At 42.3% G+C, this 22,731-nt stretch overlaps 1 protein-coding gene across 1 annotated transcript; it reads left to right on the top strand.

The window, feature by feature from the left end:
• The first annotated feature begins 4,670 nt into the window (after positions 1 to 4,670).
• Positions 4,671 to 17,343, top strand: stk17al (serine/threonine kinase 17a like). The gene is made up of 7 exons (XM_008296414.1): positions 4,671 to 5,019; positions 8,537 to 8,749; positions 13,009 to 13,153; positions 13,983 to 14,109; positions 14,213 to 14,261; positions 14,592 to 14,771; positions 15,521 to 17,343. Exons 1-7 carry the CDS (start codon positions 4,907 to 4,909, stop codon positions 15,804 to 15,806), a joined length of 1,113 nt encoding a protein of 370 aa, XP_008294636.1. The 5' UTR covers positions 4,671 to 4,906; the 3' UTR covers positions 15,807 to 17,343.
• Positions 17,344 to 22,731: the final 5,388 nt, after the last annotated feature.

Genomic DNA, 22,731 nt, shown 5'->3' with positions numbered 1-22,731 from the left:
ATTTGACTTTCGAAACATACTTATTTTTCCACTTCACACATCAAAGTGCTTAAACAGAAGCTTAAGTTTAAAGTGCAGACAGTTTGGCAGTAAATTATCTGTGACATACCTGAAGAGGAATTATCAGATACAAAAAAAAATGTTGCTCAACAGCTGCTAAACTTGTCAGATGTAATTAACTGAAGCAGCAAATTCAAGTGACAGTCACATAAATATTGCAGGATGTTTGTGTGTGTATGTGCACGTGCATGCATATGAGAACACATCTTCTTTACTGCTAACTAACCTACATTTTACCTTCATTATAAAACAATGCAGAACTTGAAGTTTAGGATTCTGAATGAGGCCAAACACCATTTCCCCTCCAGGTCTGTGTGCTATATGTTGTCCTTAGATTACAAACAAGGGAATGAGCTCTCAAGCCTATTCTGTTGCCTTATTTTTATCCCTCCTTCAGTGTTTTCTCGCTGTTGCCAAAAGGATTAGGAACTTATCTTTTAATACCACTCGAGCGTCAACTCTGCACGTCACCCTGCAGTCCTGAGATGAATGACTTCTAGCTCCAGCGTTTGAGAAACCACCGATTCTTCCCTGTCAGGCCACAGACGTAATGTTTGTTCTTTTTATTAGCCACAGTAGTTGATGTGGCTGAAATACCAGCAGTAATTGGGAGAAGGGGGTAAAGACGTGGGTGGTGCAGTTAAGCATCTAAATCAACCAGGGCTTTTTGGGCTTTTTAGTTTTATGAGGTGCGAGACCTTTGCCATTTCATTCAGACTGCTTTACACTGAGGTCACCGCAAACAGATTAAAGATCACACCAGTGTGTGACCCAGGCTCGGTCCGTGATTTATAGAGTTAATGAAAGCATGACATCATGTATTAAATCAGACTGCTGCACCCTGTAAGTGGTAACGTGCAAGGTCTCTAGCCACGCAAATTAGCATCAGCCATTGCAAAGGCATGAAACATTATGTCAAAACATCAGCGGCTTGTTCATTACAAATTGCACAACACACAACTGATAAGATATGTACTGAAAGCCTGTACATGCAATCAGAGAAGACCGGGAACACCTATAGACTGAGCTGAGATTACCAAGTGGCCCGTCTGAGTTTGAAGCTACTCATTACATAGAATCCTCTTTCTGCATAAACAATGGTTTACAACTAAGAACCATAAACAGGGAATTTAGACAGCTAGCAATCATTCTCTGTATGGATTCGGCATTTTGCAATTTTGCACATGTTGTCTTTTAGGCCTTGCTAACAAGGCAAATTTCCTAAGAAAGTCTGACTGTCGTGTCATACTCACAATGTAGTAGGAAAGTAACTACGAGCAGTGATTAGGTTTTTCTCTATTCAGAAAAGGAGCCAAACAATGAAAAGAAAGTATTACAGAGAATCCAAAACATCCTATCACAGAGGGCTGTTTGACTTTTATCCACAAAGTCATGTGTAAAAAGGTTAACTCATCACTCACGCATTTGTCAGTACCAGATGATGGCATACTTCCTCAACCATACCTCCCCTATTTTATAAGCCATGGGTGGAAACGGGTCATTGTGGTCATTCAAACAGAGAGGGAAAGTCTGGGATGTTATCGAGGTCGGACATCTTGACACAACTGCGCCGGCCTCCGAGCAGTCTCATAAAAGCACAGCGACAAACATTTAACAGGACTGTGCCACAGAGTCACAGGAGAGAAACACTTACATAATGAGCACAGCCCCTTTTTTACACAGCCATGGGCAACAAAAATGAGAGGAGAGAAAGGACACCTCTGAAAATGTGGACAAAAGGCCGTCTGTCTCTCTAGCACATTTACCTAAGGGAGTCATAAGAGAGCTTAATAGTGTACATTTACCCTTATTCTTCAATGTTCACATTTTTTTAACACCAGGTTGCCTCCTCTACCCACAAGGTTTCACCTCCTCGGGCTGTTCAGCAGCTCTGTGTAAGCAACTTCTCTGATTTTCCATCCTGTGTAAGGATGCAGCTTAATGCGATTTATCTAAAAGCGTGTTTTTATAACCGGAAGAAATATTATGTGAAAGGAGTCCCTCATGATGATGAACTCATCTGAATCTGAAACTCCACTCAGCTTTAAAGAGTTTTACAACAAGCAGCACCTCATAGTTCAGCTGTTGAGCTTGCAACTTTACTCTTTTGGTTCATTGCTGATGCACTTGTGGTGTTGTTTACAGCGAGAAAGGTTCCAAAAACACACTGTAGAAATGGTAGATTAACAAAATAAAGCTATTAGACTATTAGATTTAGATTCATCAGGTGGTTAGAAACGCATCTACAGATGAATGATGATGTTGCTCTGATATGTAAATAAACAAAGTTTAAAGTTTTCAATTTCAAACTAAAAGTGTAAAATATGTCAGGACTGATTTAATCAGATTGAAGGATCGACATTATGAACAGCTCTCCACCACAGAAAATGCGATCTCAGGCAAAGGCTGGAACACTGTCGCATGCCCTTGTACCCCAATAAACGCCATTAAATCCCACTTTTACATCAGTCAGATCCATATGTTTGACACTTTCTGGCCCCGACCCAGACGCTACTTTATAGCTGAGGTCTTGTAAAAAAAACAGGAGCTGTTTTCTGACCCAGTCATGACTAGGCCTATTTGTTCCAGTGGTGCAGAAACCTTCTGTGTTCCCCAGGTCACGACTGAACTTCTCATATTTATGTTAGCGAAACTGCATGCTGGCAGGCTAATTCGCTGGTATGTGTTTTCATTAGGTCTCCTGGGCCAGGTAGAGCTGCTTCACTAACGTGGTCCCTCTGAACTGTGACCTCAGCTTTAATGGGACGCCTGGCAGAGAAAGAGGGTCAAGGCTTCAGAGCGGTCGCACTTAGACTTAAGGTAACAATTTGTGGAAGCCTAACAGGTTATGTAACGTTGTCGCTGGACACTAATGACTCGGTAGGACCTGAAGAATGTCAACTCTCAATAGGTCTCTTTTACAGCAGTTGCTGTTTATGGCAACAAAATTAGCTTCGGTATGGAGCAATTGGACAAATCCTGCTCTGTGTGCTAGATAACAGCTATGTAGGGCATGTGACCAACCACTATCAATGTGCTCAGCCTCAGGCCATAAAACAGAACAGAAGAACCTGTCATCTTTTATTTTTTCCCCTTCACTTCTTCCCTGCCATTCCCTCAAGGCAGCACAAATATTCATCTCCTCATTTAAAAGCATGAAGAGAACAGGCTGGGATGAGTCACTCCATCTCAAAGGCCACTTTTATAATCAAAAAAGCACTGAAGTAATTACGTTTATCATTCAATCCAACGATAGAGAAAGTTTTAAGAATTTATAAGATGTAGAGTCCAACTACGCAAATCTACGACTACATTTCTCTGTTTTATAAGATTGCAGAAATCTATGAATTTTAGGCAGCTGGAGGTGAAATCCTTCTTAGCTGTAGCCCTAAATGTCAGTGACTGATATGCACCATGATTATGAATTCCTGGCGACTATTATAATGTTTTTGAGCAGAGCAAATGTCTCACACTGTCTCACATTGTTTCTTCACTACACGAGGTATAAACCGAGGCCAAAACCACAGCCTCCACCACTAGTTCCTTTACTGTCTGGGAATGACACTCAGCTGGGGAAGACTTGCTTCTATGTGTCTGTGCTCTTTCTGTTTGTCTGGGGTCAGCCCAGACCTTGGTCTTTCTAACAGCTTCTTGGATTTTAGCTCCAGAAAGCCCCTGGAGCTTAGGTGACACATTTCGCATGAAGTCCAGGTCATCGTCATGCTGGCTCTCCCTACGAGCCATAAATACCAATCGCATTTTCTCATTTTCACCATCCTGGCATCTAGTTAAGCTGTGACAGTACCATTTTTTTATTAGACTTTTTATAGACCTAAAAAGTTGGCAGAGAACCTCCCAATATCAACATCCCCGGACTTTCTGATCTTGGGCTGCACCGCTGATAAGTTGTCAAATGGGATCCTTTGAATTCCTCTTGAGTGACATACAGGTTCAATCTGCAAGCAAACAACTTTCCCACAGATAGGACGAGAGAGAAAAAAAAGTTGCGCAGAAAGCTCCCATAACCAGAGGGCAGCTTCGCATTCACATCGTGTGAGAAAAAGCCATCGTCTCACCTGCAGCACAGCCAAACCCAGACTAGGAAGCAGGAAAACACATACCAAGAATAACGACAAACATACCTGAAATATTTATGATTGTTTGTGTGCGTGCATGAGATTGTATGCAACTATTAATAGCGGTTCATGTGAATTTCAGCAGTGAATTGTGGGGTTTAACAAGGAGTTTGAAGTAGAAAGGGAAAAGGCTTATTAAGCACACGAGGCTGTAAGTGTTTTTATTCATTCCTAGAAAACAAATGTATTTCTTCCCCCTTTTAAAGTTTACCTGCACTTTAAGCTGCTCCAAATTGCTTAGTTTTAACATCTGTATGCTGTTTGTTATTATATAACATAGTTTTTATTGGTCATACTAATAACTATCATACTGACATTGATGACAGAAGCTTTTGTTTATGTCCCTGCACCAGCACCAATCGGCTCCTGTCACTTGCTACCACTTGCCAATTGGCTAAATTCATTGGCTTCCCCTGCCGAGCGTCAGCGCAGTGGGCGGGGCCAGACAACCAGTTTATTGTCAGGAATGTGTAGTAGCACTCAAACTAATTCAGCGCACCGACTGTTCCGCGCTCCTGCAGCCACCATCATCTTCATCCTCTCGTTTGGGACGCGCTTAACCTGGATTATCTCCCGGTGGTGTCACACAGCTCCAAACCGGTTCATCTTATCATGAGAGTTTTTACTTGAGCGACGCAGACTATTTTTTTTTGTAGTTTTTCGTCTCACTTGGTGGAGGAGAAATAGTTTCATTTCAAAGCACGTCTTCAATGCCAAATTCAGCAACGATGAGCAAAAACGGGATTGTGACAAAAATCCACACGAGGATAAGAGCCGAACCGTTCGCAGCCAATTACGAGCTGGTGGGCAAAGAACTGGGCAGGTGAGTTTGTTTTTGCTGCATGAAGAATTTCAAGCGCTCATTGATAGAATAAGAATAATCTGGGTGCTTATTTGGTCCGTGCGTTGGCTGGCTGGACTTTGCATCAACATCTTGATGAGCTTAAGCAAATCGGGTAATCACATTAGAAATACTCTCTGCACGTGTTAATGGGAAGCGTGTTAATTGAGCATTTCCAATCCCCGCATACCATCCGTTGACGGAGCTGCGCTTTGGCACCCGGAGTGCGCAATGGTAATGCGCTTTTGTGCGGTTTTGGCTATAAGTTGCTGGATTGTTTTAGGACTTTCTGATTGGCCTAATCTAATGACTAATATGAAGAAGCAGGGCCCAGAAACCTCCTAGAAACCCTCTCTCGGGGGAAACCTAAGTCGCAGCTGCCATTCACTCTCTGTTCTTATGTTTGGGTTCTGAGAAAGTATCGTGTTTTTTCGGTTTGGAAACTCTACAACCTGTGTTATGCTGTTCTAGTGTATCCCAGTGTATGTGGTGGGGAAAATATAAAGCATCAAATTGCACGAGTTGAATTTACATTTATTTTAAAATTAACAAGTGTGATGGCAATTGACAAAATAAGCAACAAGACTAATGAGACCATTAAACGCAAAGTGTTCCTAATGGCTTTTGAAGACTGTCTACATTTTAATAAGCTGTATGGTTAGGATTTGCTCTCCTTTATCTCAGTTTTCCTGTTTTATATATATACTTGTTTTCCCAGGAGATGTCACTAAATATGCCATCCACCAGTATCCACTTCACTCTGCCTCTGCCTTCCTCTCTCTGTCTCCCTCTTCAGCCAAATGCATTTTGTTGGTCTCACTTGCTGAATTGTGAATCCCAGACACTCTAGTGCAAATTCCAGCCATATTTAAGAGGGGATTCCCAGAGTGCCAGACTATAATGACTTTCCCCAGAAAGCATTTTAAATCGAGATGATGAGCCGCATTTGACATCTTCGGTTTCGCTTAACTCAACAGCTGTTTAATTGACGTTTGTGCCAGTTCTGCATCTGCCTTTACAGCTCCGCTTTAGGTTTGCCCCTCTGCAAAGTGATAGGACAGGCTAAATAGAGAGTGCACTGGTAGCAGTTTCTTTTGTCAAACACCCTGGGACATCCAGGACAGCAGCCAGGACCTATAGGGTGCTTGGCTTGAGGTACTAGGCTACAGTAGCCTCTAAACACTCCTCATACCTGAACTTTCATACCCCTTCCCTCCCTCTCCCATGACTTCAACCCAACAACATCCTGAGATCAGGCCGCATAATCGCATTAAATGTAGGAATGCATGTAGTGCTGCAAGCCAGGAAATCAGCTGTATAATGTGTGCATCAGGATGTTGACTATATTGGAGCATGTAGGTGCCAGAGTTTAATTATTCCTATAAGTGCCCTTTTCAGCTCTCTTTAAGCTGCAAGAAACAATAAGGCTCATTTGGCCTCAATTTCAAAGCTTCCTCCCCATCAGGCTTTGCATTGTGAGCTGTGGTCCCCTGCAGAAGAGTGTGCAACATATGTTGTGGCCAACTCGAAAGAAGGAAGAGGAAGTCATGTAGTGTGTCAGTGTGTCTGTGAAACAGGCAAATAAGAGCTGTGAGAGCTGTCATTTCTCATTGCACTTCAGATGTGAGTCAGTGCCCCACTGAGAGAGACAAAACGCAGACTCCACAGGAAACCAATTTCTCAATCAAATTATCACCATCTAGAGTGGTGGGGAGGAATTAGTTGTGTGTCACAGTAAAGTTGATGATTGATGACAGAGTAGTTTCAGAAAGATTCTGCAGAGGTTGCCCCTGCGTGTGAGCTGCTTGATCTGTTTCATTGTATTTGTGAATGCAGACAGATACATGAAAAACAATGAATTTCTTCACTGTAGCAGAGCTGTCTACTCCAAAAAAAAGGAAAAACAAACTTAATGCTTTCAATTACCTAAAGTGTCTGTGCATCTGCCTTGTAACATGACATGAGTGTGAACATGGCCGGCTGGAAGATGGCCTTGTTTTGTAACCTCTGACCTGTTGTCAGCTTTTGAAAGGCCTCCTGTTGCTCTTTTCCGTCGCCAGTGGTCATTTCTTTTCACTCCATATGTAGTTCCCAGCCTACAGCTCTGAACTTGGCTAATTAAGGATGAAAAGGCTCTGACGGCTTTTGCCTTTTCACTCTGAACAATGACTTGTCACCATTCTGTCAGATTGGGAAACTGCAAAAGAGAAGGAACCGGGCCTCACAGCAGCCAAAGTGGGAGCCAAAACAGAACCAGACTCCAGCCAGAACAGTTGCTGTTTTTGGTCAGCAGCACAGTTGGCTTGGAGTAACACTGTGTGGGAAAATGACTGGCACCACGCTGACTGGACCTCTCTGACTTTGCTTCATTTAGATTCTGCCCAGTTCAGTCATCTCTTTACATCCCGTATTCATGTTCCCTAAGCCTTTGGCAGTGTATGTGAATTGTGTAGCTCATTAAACCATTGAGATGTTGGTTGGATAAAGTTGTTGAGGTTACAGTGTCAATTTTCGCATGCTGCATTAGGCTCCAACCTGACTGTAACAGCAGTGACCTCCTGCTTGGCATCCCCAACCGTGGTCAGGTGGGTGGTCTCGGTCCCGAGGCTGCTGTGTTTAGCCGACTGGTCAGCTTTTGTCGGACTGTCAAAGGAGAGGCAGTCTCTGGCTGAGGGTCTGGGTGGAGGCGTTAACACAATTCCATTTGTCCCTGCTGCTGTCAGCTGTGAAGAAAGGGAAGTGGACAAGGCCTCATTATCAGCCTGGGAGGGACGGCTGGTGATTGTGTCGGTTTGACACAGAGTGGCAATTCTGCACACATCGGACATCCTGCCCGCACCCACAGCTGACCCCGAACACCTTCTATATATCCATCAATGTATACGCACAAAAATGAATTGTTGTGATGAGGTTGTAAAAGTGCATGCTCTCCTCTTAATCCCTTGTTATACCAGTCTCAGTGAGCAACCAGGCTGTTGCATCTCTTTGTTTTTGCTTGATCTCTAAAGTGCCAGTACCCTTATCAGGTCCCTGCCCACTATTCAGCAGCTTTGGCCTAAAGTGTCAGCCTTATCTGCCTGCTGTCAGACCCTCCTGAAGGCTGGAGGAAGAGGAGGAGGAAGGGAAAACTCTTAACCGAATATCTAAGGACGCCTGCTCGGCACATCAGTGGTCAATAACGGTCTATACTTTCAAATGATGCCACTCAGCCTTATCTCTGAGCTGCTCTATGATAGCTCCTTCAGTGTTGCGCTCGAGCCTGATTAGGGGGCTTTCCCAAATGTCTAGCCTCACGGCAGTTTAACTGTCATGAATATGTCCAGCAGTTTTAGCCTTTAATTTGCAGCATTTTAAGTGACCTAAATTTAATCCAGCGGCTATTTGGATATGGAACAGACCCATCTCTGACCAAATATTTCTGAAAAGCCAGTAATGTGGTTGTGATTTTTCTGTCTCCTTACTAATCACTCTCTCGCTCTCTTCCCTCTTTGTTTCCCAGGGGAAAGTTTGCAGTGGTGAAGAAGTGCATTGAGAAGGCGACAGGGAAGCAGTACGCTGCCAAGTTCCTGCGAAAGAGACGGAAGGGCGAGGACTGCCGCATGGACATCTTGAACGAGATCGCTGTGCTGGAGTCAGCCAAGGCAAACCCCTATGTGGTGGCACTGCATGAGGTCTATGAAACCAACACTGAAATCATCCTCGTTCTGGAGTGGTAAGATAATACTTTAAACCTTACAGAAACAACACAAAGGTCTTTAAAAGTTTGCTGAAAATTGATATTCTACATCATAGCCACATCTGTCTGTCTCTCCCACATTGTTTGTGTTCAAACACACCCAGCCCTGGCTGGCACTGTTACTGAAGACAGAAGTGATGGTGGTACTTTAAAAGACCTTTTAAACTTTCATCACTTCAGAGAGTTCAAGACATTTGAGGAAAACTGGTTATAAAATGATTGGGTTCTTAGTTGTTTAGGAGAAAAACCCTTTAATCGTCACCCTCTAAAAACTTTGGAGGTTTTCTTATGCAGCTGGTTTTGAAGGCAAGACAAATTAGTTCTACCTAATAAGCAAAAGTTTCTTAGTCGGGAAAAACTTTGCATCAAATCTTACTTGCACGTCATGCAGCATCCTGTTCTTTGCATGACGGGAATGTAAGAGGTTTAATGTTTTTCACGAGAATTGTCTGCACTTCTGCTGTATATCTGTCTGATCTGACATCCTGGTTAAGTTGTGGTGTAGTCACTGAGAACGCTCCCGTCTTTCAGAAAAAACATATACACGTGTGAAACGCACAGCCTTGCATTACTGCAACATGAAATTTGCCTTAAATGGAAATTCTCTGTGTATGTGGTTAACAGCTTGCCTCAGCGTAGCCTCATTCTCTCGGTTTCTTGTTAGCCTCGATGACAGTGAAGAACCGTCACTTTAAATACAGACGTGTCAAACCTGCACCATGCACACTGTGTGAAAGAAACAACATTGGGCTATAAATTAGTCATTTAGATGCTACTGTGTGAACCTCCTGCTCAGTGCTTATTGCGTGTTGCTCTCAAAATGCAGGTGACCTAGCCAGCAGCTGAGTTGCTCATTCAGTGACCCAGCAAGGTCATTGTTGCTGTCTGACTCCAGCCTGTTGTTGTGGTTGGGTATTAAATGATGTGATGTATCTAATAAGTGTCCGCTGTAATGACCTAGTTTAATTAGGATTTGGAAAGGACACATAGCATTTTAATTAACTCGTTGGCCTCATTACAGATAACGCCGGCAATTATTTAAACCTCGTTCCCTCTGACCCTGCTCCACAACTGCTCATTGCACAGGCAGGAAGCCTTCTCTTACCCGGTCCTCACTAGACATTCCCATTCCAGACATGGAATGCCTCTGTAGAACAAAAGCCTCTCTGTGGGGGGGAGGCTGTGTTTGACCTCTGACTGAAGTGTGAAAGGGGAAGTAGCACCATCATTCACCCCTGCATGCCTGCAGAGAAAACATAGCAGGAGGTCAGTCGGCACTGGTCCACAGTTCCTTTTCAGCTGCCAAAGCAGTTGCAAAGGGAGTTACTGAGCATATAATCAAGAAGCCTGCACATGCACAATATTTTAGTGCTGAAAGAGCTCGGTTTTTAAATGACAGTTATTAAGTAGCGTACTGTACATTTGTGCTAAAATCTGCAGAAGCACTCACAGTGAGACCCTTGGCTTGTGAAAAGCTGCATCTCCAAACTGTCTGACCTCAGCATGAGTTTCAAGAATTGCAAACCATTTTCCATTTCCTGTGGGTTTAAATGTAAGCAGCAAGCAAGGCTCCCAAAAGTAGCACACCGCCACGCTGCTATAGAGCGGTGTGCACGCACACACTTCTCATAGCCCCAACCACATCCTTGTCAATGTCAGAGAAATGGAAGAAGTTGAATTCTAATCATCTTTGAAAGTGCAACCCCAGAGTGCATTAGTACCACAGAAATCCCCAGCATAATGACTAGTATGAGAGATGGTCACTTTAATGAAAAATGAATTACCTCTGAATTCTTAAACTTCTTTTTTTTTTGCAAACTATCTAAAGATGGTGATGCATTCTCCATAAAAAAATATTTCTTCATGTCTATATGAGAGTGTACTGTAGGGAAGTGATAAACCTTTGTTCCAAGGACTAAAGTTAATATAATGAAACCTCTGCAGATAACACAATCTAAACTGTGACTGCGGCCGTACCAATACAGTCCTTCAGATGTAAGATATGTTGTGAAGCTAAAAGATTTGCAGTGTATTGATAAGAGTGTATCATGCAACTTCATTGCATTTCCTTCTCAGTATATCCGTTAAGAAAGACTGTGGTGTAACATGATTTGACTTTTCAGCTTGCTATAAATTGCTTTTCTTTAGAGTGCATTGGCTTGTTTTCTGTTCATTTTAATTTCAATATCCCCTCAGTTTCAATATCATCTTGACACATAACCAAGGCCTCGCTGGCCTTTAATTGAACTGTACAGGAGAACAAATGCCGCCCAGAAAATTCAGCCAAGAGTCAGGTTAGGCTTGTGGAAACTAGTTGACAGGGTGCTGTCTGTGACGTCAATAAGCGCCCGGCTTGGTGGTCAGCCAAGAAGGGCTTTGACCAAACAGCCTCTCCTGCAGAACCAAAGTGATTACTAACTAAAGAGGACGTTTACTTGTTTTGCAGCTTTTGCCTCTTTCTCGCTTAATAACTACTTTTTTTTTTCTGAGCTTAAGATTAATCTGTTCTTGACTCTTGTTTTCACGTGGTTGTTTAGCCTCAGCGTGCCCTCACACATTTTGGCTACGGTGAGTTTATTCTTGTGGGTCCGCGTAGGGGAGGATGTCTGCCTACACGCTAAAGTAGTGACAACATTAACATTCTTGGAAAGCTGGAGAGCACAGCGACAATATTTAGACTTCGGGGAAGTAACAGATCATTCTTGGCCAGAATGTGCACCCGGTTAAATTTAAACAAAATGATCTTCATCGGGATTCGAAATCCTTTCAGGCGCTCCTCTGACAGCTTAATGAAGCCACTGAAACACTGTCCTGTCAAGCCTTTAATTGCTCAGACAGGCGCAGTAAATGCTTAGAGGTCAAGTTGACAGATTCAAGTGAAGTTTTTGACAAACCTGACTCACTAAAGCGCTTAAGGTTTTTCTTTGAGTTTTGCAGTTTTGTAACAATAAAATCGAAAACATCTGTCAAATCACACTCGTATGTCTTTCATTTCCTCACCAAATGAAAACACCAACACCAGGCTTACTCGCATTTGCTACACATGTGCAGATCAGTGTAATCAAATTGAGTTTTATTGTGTGTCTCCACTGCTCTTAAACTCTTTGGGGGTTATTAAGTAGGATTGAGCATGTTTGCAGCAAGCGGGGTAGGTGGCGAGGATCCTTAAAATCCAAAAAAACATGGTTCCTATTTTCACAGCTGAGGTTAGTAAAGAGTGGAGGGTTAGGAGGCTAACAGGGGATTGGAAGGTGCTGCTTATGTAACAGTCATGCCCAGGGCCTGGTCACAAAGTTTTCCTATGAAGATAAAAAGCATGTGGGCCTTCCAAATCCCTCACACATGGTTGTAGTTTTTTTGGGTGAACTGTCAGCTTTAGGCATTGATCTGACTGATGGAGCATCTAATGTGAATCCACCGTGTCTCCACTTTACTTAACATTGTTACACAAGCACAGCAGGACCAGGCAGGAATCTGACTTCTCCAAAACTGATAAGTCACTATTGAGTTGTCTAATTACGAAATTCCAAAAACAGATAATCCCTCATACATAAGATTTTTTTTTTTTTTTGAGCTAACAAGTAGAAAACTATGCAGAATGAGGCTCATACAATGCTTCGTTGCCAACCTGACACTGCTTTCCTGTGACTGCTTTATAGTTTAACATCTGTTCCATTCTACTTTAAGAAAATGTTATCAGATGTGATTAGTTGGTTGGTTTTTGCTTCTGTTTCCTCCAATATATCAAGCTGTACAACACCTTATCCGAACCTGCTGTAGGCTGATATAGCTGTTCTTATCTTAGCAATATTCCTGAGAGGAGTAAGGTACGTGCACAGGCAGGGTACCTAAAATTATATTGATTTATGTTGGACTCGAGCACGGCGTGTAGATGTCGATCGACTTTGTCGCTCCAAGCCAAAGTACACTTATAAGGAGACGCGCCGTTACGTAATTTCCAACAAAGTAGAAATTACTTTGGGCTTGTTCACTGAAATTGTACAAGCGGGATGGGCTGGTATTTGCCATTGTCAGGTTGTGTGATTCAGACTTAGAGGAAGGGCGTATTCATACATTTTTAAGGCCGCAATTTATTATGACAACTTACAATGAATAATCAAAAATGAAAGTAAGCCAAACTAAACTCCTCTGGGTGGCAATCCATGCAGAGTTCTTTTCTTCTCGTCTTATCCGTGTTATTTTTCTCAGTTTTCCTTCCTGTGCTTTCCTTGCAGCGCTGCCGGCGGCGAAATCTTCAACCAGTGTGTCGCGGATAACGACGAGGCCTTCACAGAGAAAGATGTGGTGCGGCTGGCAAAGCAGATCCTGACTGGGGTGGCCTTCCTGCATCGGAACAATGTGGTGCATCTTGACCTGAAAGTAAGCACAGATTATATGAGAATATAGGACACTGCATTCCCTCGAGTGTCAGACTGAGGGGGATATTATTTCTGTTATGCAACCGTAGCTCATTCAGTGTGTCACAACCCTGTTCCCACAAGGAACCGGTCAGGTAAAAGAACCTGACTGAACTATCATGTTGTCTTTAATGGGTCCTGAGGTAACAAGGCTGTCACCATTGAGGTTTCCTGTGCTTTCCCTTTGTTAGTGTCTCACAAATTAACGAAGCGTCTGGTTTCTTATTACACGTTACGTAATTACTTTAAAAGGGAAAAGGTGATTTTTAAAAAGTGCTTATGTTCTAGATTAAATGATCAGTGCATGAAAGCCTTGTTTTATCCCAACTGCTATACATTCATATTGTGTGAGATTAAGAGTTTTCAAGAGGTGGACGTCATTCACTCTTAAGGCGCTTTTGTGGTTTCATAGACACTCCTGGCACATTCCTGATAGTTGGCCTGTCTTTTGTTTTTGTGTTTATCTCATGTTCCAGCAGGCATTAGGCCAGAATTAAACACAGTTGTATGTACAGTACAGTACATACTAACCATGGAGCCATCTAAGTGTTTGGCAGAGATGTCCTGACTGTTTTCAGTCTCATCTGATAGGCTTAGTGGATGAGATCAGAGGAGCAGCTAGGACGCTTACTGACACAACTCCACCCCAAATCCTCTTGAGACCAGTTACCTCAAATACTTTGACTCATTCACACAGACAATTAGTGACATCAGATGCAAAACCTCAGACTGCTCAAATAAACATTATGTAACATACCTTTGCTTAATCTGTGTGTCTGTGTCCTCTACAGCCCCAGAATATCTTGCTGACCAGTGCCAGTCCTTTGGGGGACATTCGTATTGTGGATTTTGGCTTGTCCAGACGCATGGACAACATCACAGAAGTCAGGGAGATCCTGGGTACCCCAGAGTATGTGGGTAAGGCCTGCCTCCAGTTGCTGAATACCCCCAAACCACTTGTGTCTTTTCAATTGGAGTGTCATTTATCACGATTAATTGGGGCTGTGTGTTTCTGTTTCAGCACCAGAGATCCTGAACTATGAACCCATTAGCACTGCTACAGATATGTGGTAAGTGTGCTGCTTTAGACTATTTCCATTCATTTTAGACGACGCCATACAGACGTCATTCAGTCTGTGCTTTTACTTCTGGAAGTACAGACATATTCAGGTCACTGACATCACCGACCGAATGTGCAAAAACTTTTTCTTTTATGTCTAGACCTCTGAGCACAAGATAATCTTTGCTTCTCACTTGCATTTAAATAATGACTAACCACAGCACGGTGGAAGCTAGCCAAATTTGTTGTGTTGTAGTGTGTTGCAAAAGATGTTCTGAAACCATCAAAGATAAAAACGTACCTAATGACGTCCTTCCTATTCTTCTTTTCTCTGTAACAGGAGTATTGGCGTCCTGACCTACGTCATGCTGACGGGAGAGTCTCCGTTTTTGGGTGATGACAAGCAGGAGACATTCCTCAACATTTCCCAAGTCAACGTAGAATATTCAGAGGACACGTTTGAGGGGATCTCCTCCCTGGCTGTTGACTTCATTAAGTCCTTGTTGCTTAAAAACCCCAGGTGAGGCCATATACAGAACAGATAGTCAGATGTTATGATAATGGCTGAAACTGCAAACTTTCCATCAGCATCATTTTGAGCTGATTTACTCACCAAGGATGTGAGTCAGGTTCACACAGGCACGGAAGTACATCCGCATGCGTCCAGATGAGTGTGTGTGGTAGCATGATTTGCGTCACTTTGTGCAAGAACTCATTTCCTTTTTTGCAGAAGGTGGTTAACTCTCCTCATTTGCAAAAAAGAGCATCTCTTTTTTGACATGAGATGAAATACTGATGCGTGCGTCAATGTGTCAAAAAATAAACAGTTAAACTAAGGTGATTTTCAAAGGAAGCGATATGACTGTATTTCTGGTTAATGTAAATCCATCTCTAATTTTGATTGAGAGGTGGAGCACAGAGACTTTAATTTGTTACCGCAATTTGTTTGAAAAGCAGCAGCAGGCTCTGTCTCACATTAAAGAGCCACAATCTCAAGCCAGCGTTGTTTAATTGCAGCAGATTAGTGGTAGCACTGGAAAAAGTTGAGGATTCCTCAGTGTTTGAGTAATCGTGAGAGATGGAGAGGAAAAAGTCTTGAGAGCAAAAAGTGTTGTTTTTGTGGTTTTCCAAGCCCAGTGTTGAAAAGGAATATGGCCGACTTCTGAGAGAGCGGATTGAGCGAATCGGAAGATTCAGGCAATCCATCAGTTATATAAACTCTTTGGGAATTTCCACTCATCCACAGTGTTATTGTGTTTGTGTGTGCAGGAAGAGAGCCACAGCAGAAGAATGCCTCAATCACCCCTGGCTGAACTCCCATCCCCTCTCCCACCCGCACCTCCACACCAGGTCAGCCGCTTCTTTGGACGAGCCCGAGACAAGCCAGTCCGAGTCTGAGCCTGAAAGCCCAGCTCCTTCCCCTGAGCTGGACCTGATCGAGTCGTACCTCATGTGCCCGGGGCAGGGTGAGCTGAAGGCGGGCCGTGACGCCTTTTCCTTCAGCGAGCCCCCGTTCCCCACGCGACCTGAGATACAGCAGGAGTTGATCTGCTGACCGACGTTTGACAAAGTTGGGAGAGACTCAATGAATTGAAACTCCACGGAGCAGACGCTGAACGCCAGTGAGCCCACAGCTTCTTGGTCTTGATCTGAACCAGGACTATGCTCTTTAGCTGCTGTATGCCTGGCTGCTTCTACTGCTGTGATGTCTGTGAGCTGAGATGTGCGTAGTCTGATACCTCTGTGTGTTTGAATAATACATGCTACTCTGTGCTGATTTAAATGACTGCGAAGGAGAAATATGAGCGGGATGAAGATGCCGGAGTAAAGAGTGGGAGAAGATGCATGAGGACTTTGTTGCAGGACTGCACTGCTGCCTTAAAAGTGACAGAACCGAACTGGGTTCAGCTTAACACTGGGGCTAGTACACCCCTGCATGCACACTGGTTTGTTTTTACCCAATTAGCCTTTCGTACTGGGTTTCAGAAGAGAGGAAGCCTCCCGCTTCCTTCAGAAATGACTTCACTCACTGTGTGCTCTCATCAAAACAAGTTATGCTTCAGCTGACCCAGACATACCTTCTGTGATGAGTTTTGTTGAAGGAAGTGAAGGGTTTTGACAGATGGTTCTACTTAACAAAAGAATTAGAGCAAAGGACAGTACCTACGCTGAAGCCAGACGTGAACTGTTTGACTATTTTATATGTTTATTTATGTGTGTTATGCCACTTCAGCCCCTTAAGTAGTCATAGTCACACCAATGCCTGAGTTTAAGATGGATATGGTAGCATTTTTTGTTTTTAAGGACAATCTTGAGCACTTTTTATTTTGATATTGGACCTCCGTGTAATAGTAAGAAACCAAAGGCTCATCAAACACAGTCAGCTCTCACACAATGTACTGTACATAATAACCATTCTCTGTCACACAGTGTTTTTTTTTTTTCACATGACCTTTTTCATTAAGTGCCACTTTTTCAACCTCACTTCTTTGTTAATATTACAGTTTTAAAATATCGCTTTGTTCACTTTTTTTGTTTTGTTTTGTTGGCTATTGCACAAGTTGCACTTTTTTTTTGTACTTAACTGCAAGGTTGCCACTAGATTTCATGCTCTTCAAATGTTGTGAAAACATCAGTCTTGGAAAAGGAGGAATGGCAGGGGTTGAAAGCAACAATTCTGTTTCGTTGTTTGATTTGTGATAGATACAATATGATGACATGATCAACTGGAGGCCCAGATTTTGCATAAATATGCGATGTTTGCCTTCAGATGCTTGGGAGCAGAGAAATGAGAGATTTTCTCAAAAAAGTACTGAAATGTATATTGTGAGTTAGTATTAAGATTAATCTGTAAAAGGAAAAAAAGTTTTTTGGGTTTTTTTTGTTTTTTACCAGTGTATGAGTGATAACATCATTATATCATGTCTTATTTTGTATGTTAACTTTTACTTATTACTATTGTTTTTGTGCTCTTGAATTTCAGGAAGGTTTGCACTTGTCCTTGTGGACATTACGTTAAAATGAATAAATGTCGATGGCATGCATTGCAAAATGTAACTAAGTAAAATACCTGTGCATTTTGTATCAAACTATCCTGTGTGTGTCTTTTTTTTGTTTTATAGCAACAATAATAATGAAATGTAGCATTTGGCAGCATTAATTTATTTTCCTTGCAGTTAGCAGGGAACAATTCTAATAGTACATTTTGGGTCAGTTATTCGGTCAGATCCAAGTTTGTTTTCTGATCTGCATGATCTCTGCCAGGAATTTGCTTGACTGAAAAGGAGACATTCATGAATTCCAAACAAAGTTAATATTATTGACTTTAATGATCCTTGACTTTTCCTGTAGGGGTACCATCATCAGGTCAAGATTTCAATTTGTTAAATAGTTTAGTTATTCGAAAACAAATGAATCTGAAATGAGAATGTCCTCATACAGAACAAATATATTTGAACTTATCTGGTCTTAAAGTAATTCAGTTAGCCACAAAAGCTAAACATTCTCGGAAAAACTGATTCTACATTTTGGAATGTTCCCACGTGATTAGTGTGCCAAAATTATCAGACAGCAGACCTCTGATCGTCTGCTGTATCAACTCACTGTGTGTAATTTAGTTGCACTAGAATGCCAATGAAACATGTAGGACAGAGATTTTCAACCTTTCGGTTCAAACTGAAGTTATGCGGTCCGGCAACCCCTTATTACAAGTTGCATCTGTACAAATGGTGAGTAATTTAACCAAAGAGCAATATTCTTAGAGCCTAGAGTGGTTCAGTGGAGTAGTTTTTAGATTGCTGACTTGGTAAAACATCTCAGTAATTCATAAATAGACAGTGGCAGTAGTGAAATGCTTGACTTTCATGGCCCCTCAGATTGACCTCTTAGAGGTTTCTGGGAACCATTCTTCACATTTTTATATCACCCCACCATGTATTGTTATCCCTCTTTAAGTGCCATATGTTATCATCATCCCAATTCTCAAATTGCATTGTGCCGATGATGAACAGCGGTAGATTTCAGTGTGGTGCCAATAGTTCACCTGCGTGAGTCGTCAATGGAAAAGTAGATCTCATACAAAAACAGATTACCCATTGCTTTGTAAGGCATCTGCTTTTCCTTTCAGTATGTCTATTTACAGAAACAGAAGATCATAAAGAGAAAAATAAAAGTCCTCTCTTGGGCCAGTCTTCCATAAATATCCAGCAGCCTCTCTGAACAGGAAATGCCAGCATCCTGTAAAGAGGAACACACAGTAAAGCTTTCCAGTGTAGTGAAGCTTCTTTCTCTTTCTTTCTCTCTCATGCACATACTCCTGTGCTTGTTTACTTGTATCAGGTTAAACAATATCCCTGCCCGCCAATATTCTGAATTCTTGCTTTAATGTGTTCTTCCTCTTGCGGTCGGCACTGAGCCAGTTCGGCTCTGCTGCAGCCAATAAGGAGAAGGCAGGGCTCCCTGCCGGGTCCTGGTCTGGTGGCTCTTGGCCGGACCGACTTCTTCCCCTAAAGAAAATCCTGCTGCTGCATGGAGCTGAGGAATGTGAGAAATGTCCATAACTGGCCTCCTTCCTTTTTTCAAATGTCGTCCTTTATGCCTCTCTTGCCTCCTATCTTCTGTATGGGGTTTGTTTTCTCAGTGGGAGGTGGTATTGTTTCCATACTGCAAAGCGCACACATTCACACACACAAACATATGCGGTTACTGAAGTGGTTGATTGAGAATGGCTGTTTCTCAGAAGGACGCTCAAGATCAGTTTGTGTGACTTTGATATTTGCAGTGACCATTAGAAGATGATTTAAGACAGATGTGGAGCTGGCTTGCATTGTGTCTGAATAAGCAAAATGTGGCTCTGTGGCATAAGAGCACTTGGTTTGTACAGATCCAAACAAATACAGAGAGCTGACCATAACTTAGCATGGCACTCAGATAACCTACTCTCAGTAATCTCTATGGATTGCAACTAAGGTCTCGCTTAATGGTTTTTAAAGGTTATCAGTCAGCAAATATTGCTTTCAAACATCCCAGTGAGGCACAGAACTTTCCAAAACCCATTTGTCTCTCCTGAGTCTGCGTGACAACAGTCAAGACTGATAACCTTAAAATAATAAATACTGATTTTCCTTGCATGATACAAAACTTTGGCTGTAAGATGCTTTCACTGTTGGCTCTCCGCTAGCAGTTTCATTTCATGCTAACCAGCTGCATATCCTTAAGCCAAGTCTGTCAGTGCCTTCAGCGATCATACTTTGATCCCTTGAGGTTTTTTGAAAGTACAGAACTGGGATTTCAAAATGTAAACCTCTTGGGAAGCTGAAAAGGCTACATTCTACCATAAAGGTCAAAACAGTCAGTTACATAACCGAAGACTGTCGACAGTAGGGTGATATTTTGACTGGGTCATGCCATCTATGTGGCACTGACAACTTTGGAACACAAAAACGGTATCATGACTGTAATCAAACATTTGTTTATGTAAAGCGTTTTTTGTGATCATAGTCAAATGCTGTAATTTAACCGGACAGGTGATGGGAACATGCAGAGGAGCAGCCTTAAACAGCCTATTAAGAAGCATATAGTACCACAAAGAGCACAAAAAGGTATGAAGGACAGCATCCCAAAGAACTAGAAATAATGATGTTGTTTATGCAGTATATATTAGAACTTGCGACAGGTTCTCTAACTTTGTTTTTTTCCTTGCTTGGAGAATACCTTTACTTCTGTGTTTCCATTAAATGAAGTACAGACGTTTATGATTTCTAGAACAATATTTCTAACAATTCTGGTCACAGATTTTACTGTTTAGTTTCAGAATGTGTACATTAACTTGTGCCTTATGTCCTTTGAAAATACCCAACAGGATACAGACCACAGACTATGTTTTTCATTTGGTACAAAGCATGTTGGGTATTATTTGGTAAAATTGTGCGAGCTACTTTGTGGTGGTCTTTGTGTTTACTTTGTGCCGTCTCCCGCTTCATGGTTCTGTGTTTGCTACTTCATAGCAAACAGTTATGTAAGTCCATATGTTTCTGCGCTCTAACCAGCTTAATGCAAAAGCCAGTATGTATATGATTAGATGTCCTCCTACAGACTCCCACAGGAGAGTTCCTCTGAGGCAGTGTAGGAGTTTGATGCCTTGCTCAAAAGCGCTTTCGCTGAGCATTTGATCTCCTTGTTTTTACTAATTTTCTAGGCTAACCTACTGCCTCCACGTATGACCTGTTTCCATCACTATTGAGACATGAAAGGAGTTTTCCCAGCTACTCATGACACGTCTGTCTTACTCCATCTCCCTGACCTCCTGCTCTCATTGTCTCCCTCTGTCCCCTCTAACTACTGTGCTTTTGCTCTTACTGTCACTCTCAATCTCACTATCTCCAGATCTCTTTCAATGCACCAGTTTTCTCAGAAGCAGCTCCCCTTGCACCTTACATAATGGGGAAATTCCTTTACGCTTATGTTGCTGATTAGACTGTCATTACGGGGAGAGTAGGCTGATGTCAAAGAATTAAAGAAAGTGAGAGAGAAAGAGTTAGTCTGGAAAATCTGTGACTTCCAACAGCCTGTCTTCCTAATTATCATTTATTTTGAACTCCCCTCTCTTTCATAACCTCAGCTCACCTTTCAGCCACATATGTGAATGACCTCCTGAATAAGGCAATGCATGGCTAATCAAATCAGTTTCATTCGTCAAAGAATGTGTTCAGTTGATGCCACAGTCGCTCTGTCATAGCCCTGACTGTATCTCTTGTGTTGTGTTTTTTCCCCCTGCCCTTGTGTTTCTTGTAGTTCCTGTTTAGTCTCTTTCGTTGATGTGTATCTGTGTGTTTCTGGCCTTGGCGATCCAAATCATCTCAGTCTGCACACCTAATGCCTATCCACTAATCCAGCCCTGCAGTATCTTCCCTGACTTCTCACCCACTCCTTGCCAGTTTATTGTGCCAGCCTGTGTGGTAATACTGTGCCTATAAAAAAAGTATTCGATCCCCTTGGATGTTTTCCTCAGCTATTGCCTTTCAACATGGCATCATGATGAATTTAATTTAGGCTGTTTGGCAACAACATAAAATGTTAAACAGTGATTACATAAGCATTTATCCTCTTTAATGTGACTCACCTAATTCAACACAGGTGCAGCCAAGTGGTGCATAATTAAGGGAATGGAGATCATCTCAGTGCAGTGAATGTGTCTCAAGACAATCTGATGCAGTCTGCAAGAAAACTGTGACTTGGGAGAAGATTTGTTTTCCAGCAAGGCAATGACCCGAAAAACACAACCAAAGCTACAAAAAAAGTGGTTTAAAGATGTTCTGGAGTAGCCAAGTCAGAACCAGACTTTAGTCCAACTGAGAGTTTGTCGCTTGGCTTAAAAAGGTCACAATCCCTGTGAAACTTTGCAGAGCTGGAGCCATTTTGCAAAAAGAATGGGGTAAAATGGCAGCGTCCAGATGCGCCAGGCTGTTTTAGCGCTATCCAATAACTTTGAGTCTTTTGCCTTTGGTGAACTTTCTCAACTGTGTTCCAGCACCATTTGTTACTTGCAGCCTGCACACTATCCTGCCCAACTCTGCATCGCCTAACCAGCTCCACACTCAGACCAGCTTCAGCCTGCCGTGCTCTCACTCAGACTGCTGGCGGTCAGCTAACTACTCATAATGCAAATTCTCCCTTGGCTCCCTCTTTGGCCTGCATATGGCCTGTCAACTTCAGCCTTATCAACACTTTTCTTTCCACCCAGATCTGAGTCAGTGTTCTGCTTTTAGGCCCCTTTGCCTGCCCTCCAAAAAATTAACTCCTGCTACAAATCAGAGCCAAATTTAAGGAAAAATCAACATAAAGTATCTCAGAAAGTTGTTGGACCAACACATCCTGCTTCACATACAGGGAGTGCAGAATTATTAGGCAAATGAGTATTTTGACCACGTCATGCTCTTTATGCATGTTGTCTTACTCCAAGCTTTATAGGCTCGAAAGTCTACTCCCAATTACGCATATCAGGTGATGTGCATCTCTGTAATGAGAAGGGGTGTGGTCTAATGACATCAACACTCTATATCAGGTGTGCATAATTATTAGGCAACTTCCTTTCCTTTGGCAAAATGGGTCAGAAGAGGGACTTGACAGGCTCTGAAAAGTCAAAAATAGTGAGATATCTTGCAGAGGGATGCAGTACTCTTAAAATTGCCAAGCTTCTGAAGCGTGATCATCGAACAATCAAGCGTTTCATTCAAAATAGTCAACAGGGTCGCAAGAAGCGTGTGGAAAAACCAAGGCGCAAAATAACTGCCCATGAACTTCTCATGTGGTTTCAGTTCAATAAATGTTCAAATGATCCATTAAACATTGAGGAAAAAGCAAAAAAAAACTGTGAACAAAACTTTCTATTCTTTTTTCTTCTCACATGAATCATCTCATAAGCGTTCAGTTTTATCTGCTGTCCCTGTGTGTAAAACTGTATGTAAAGTTGTTCAAATTAG

The sequence above is a fragment of the Stegastes partitus genome, unplaced genomic scaffold, assembly GCF_000690725.1.
Source record: "Stegastes partitus isolate 25-593 unplaced genomic scaffold, Stegastes_partitus-1.0.2 Scaffold1126, whole genome shotgun sequence".
NCBI classification, from domain to species: Eukaryota; Metazoa; Chordata; class Actinopteri; family Pomacentridae; genus Stegastes; species Stegastes partitus.
The sequence above is the reverse complement of the archived record's forward strand: the minus strand, read 5'-3'. Positions and strand labels throughout refer to the sequence as shown.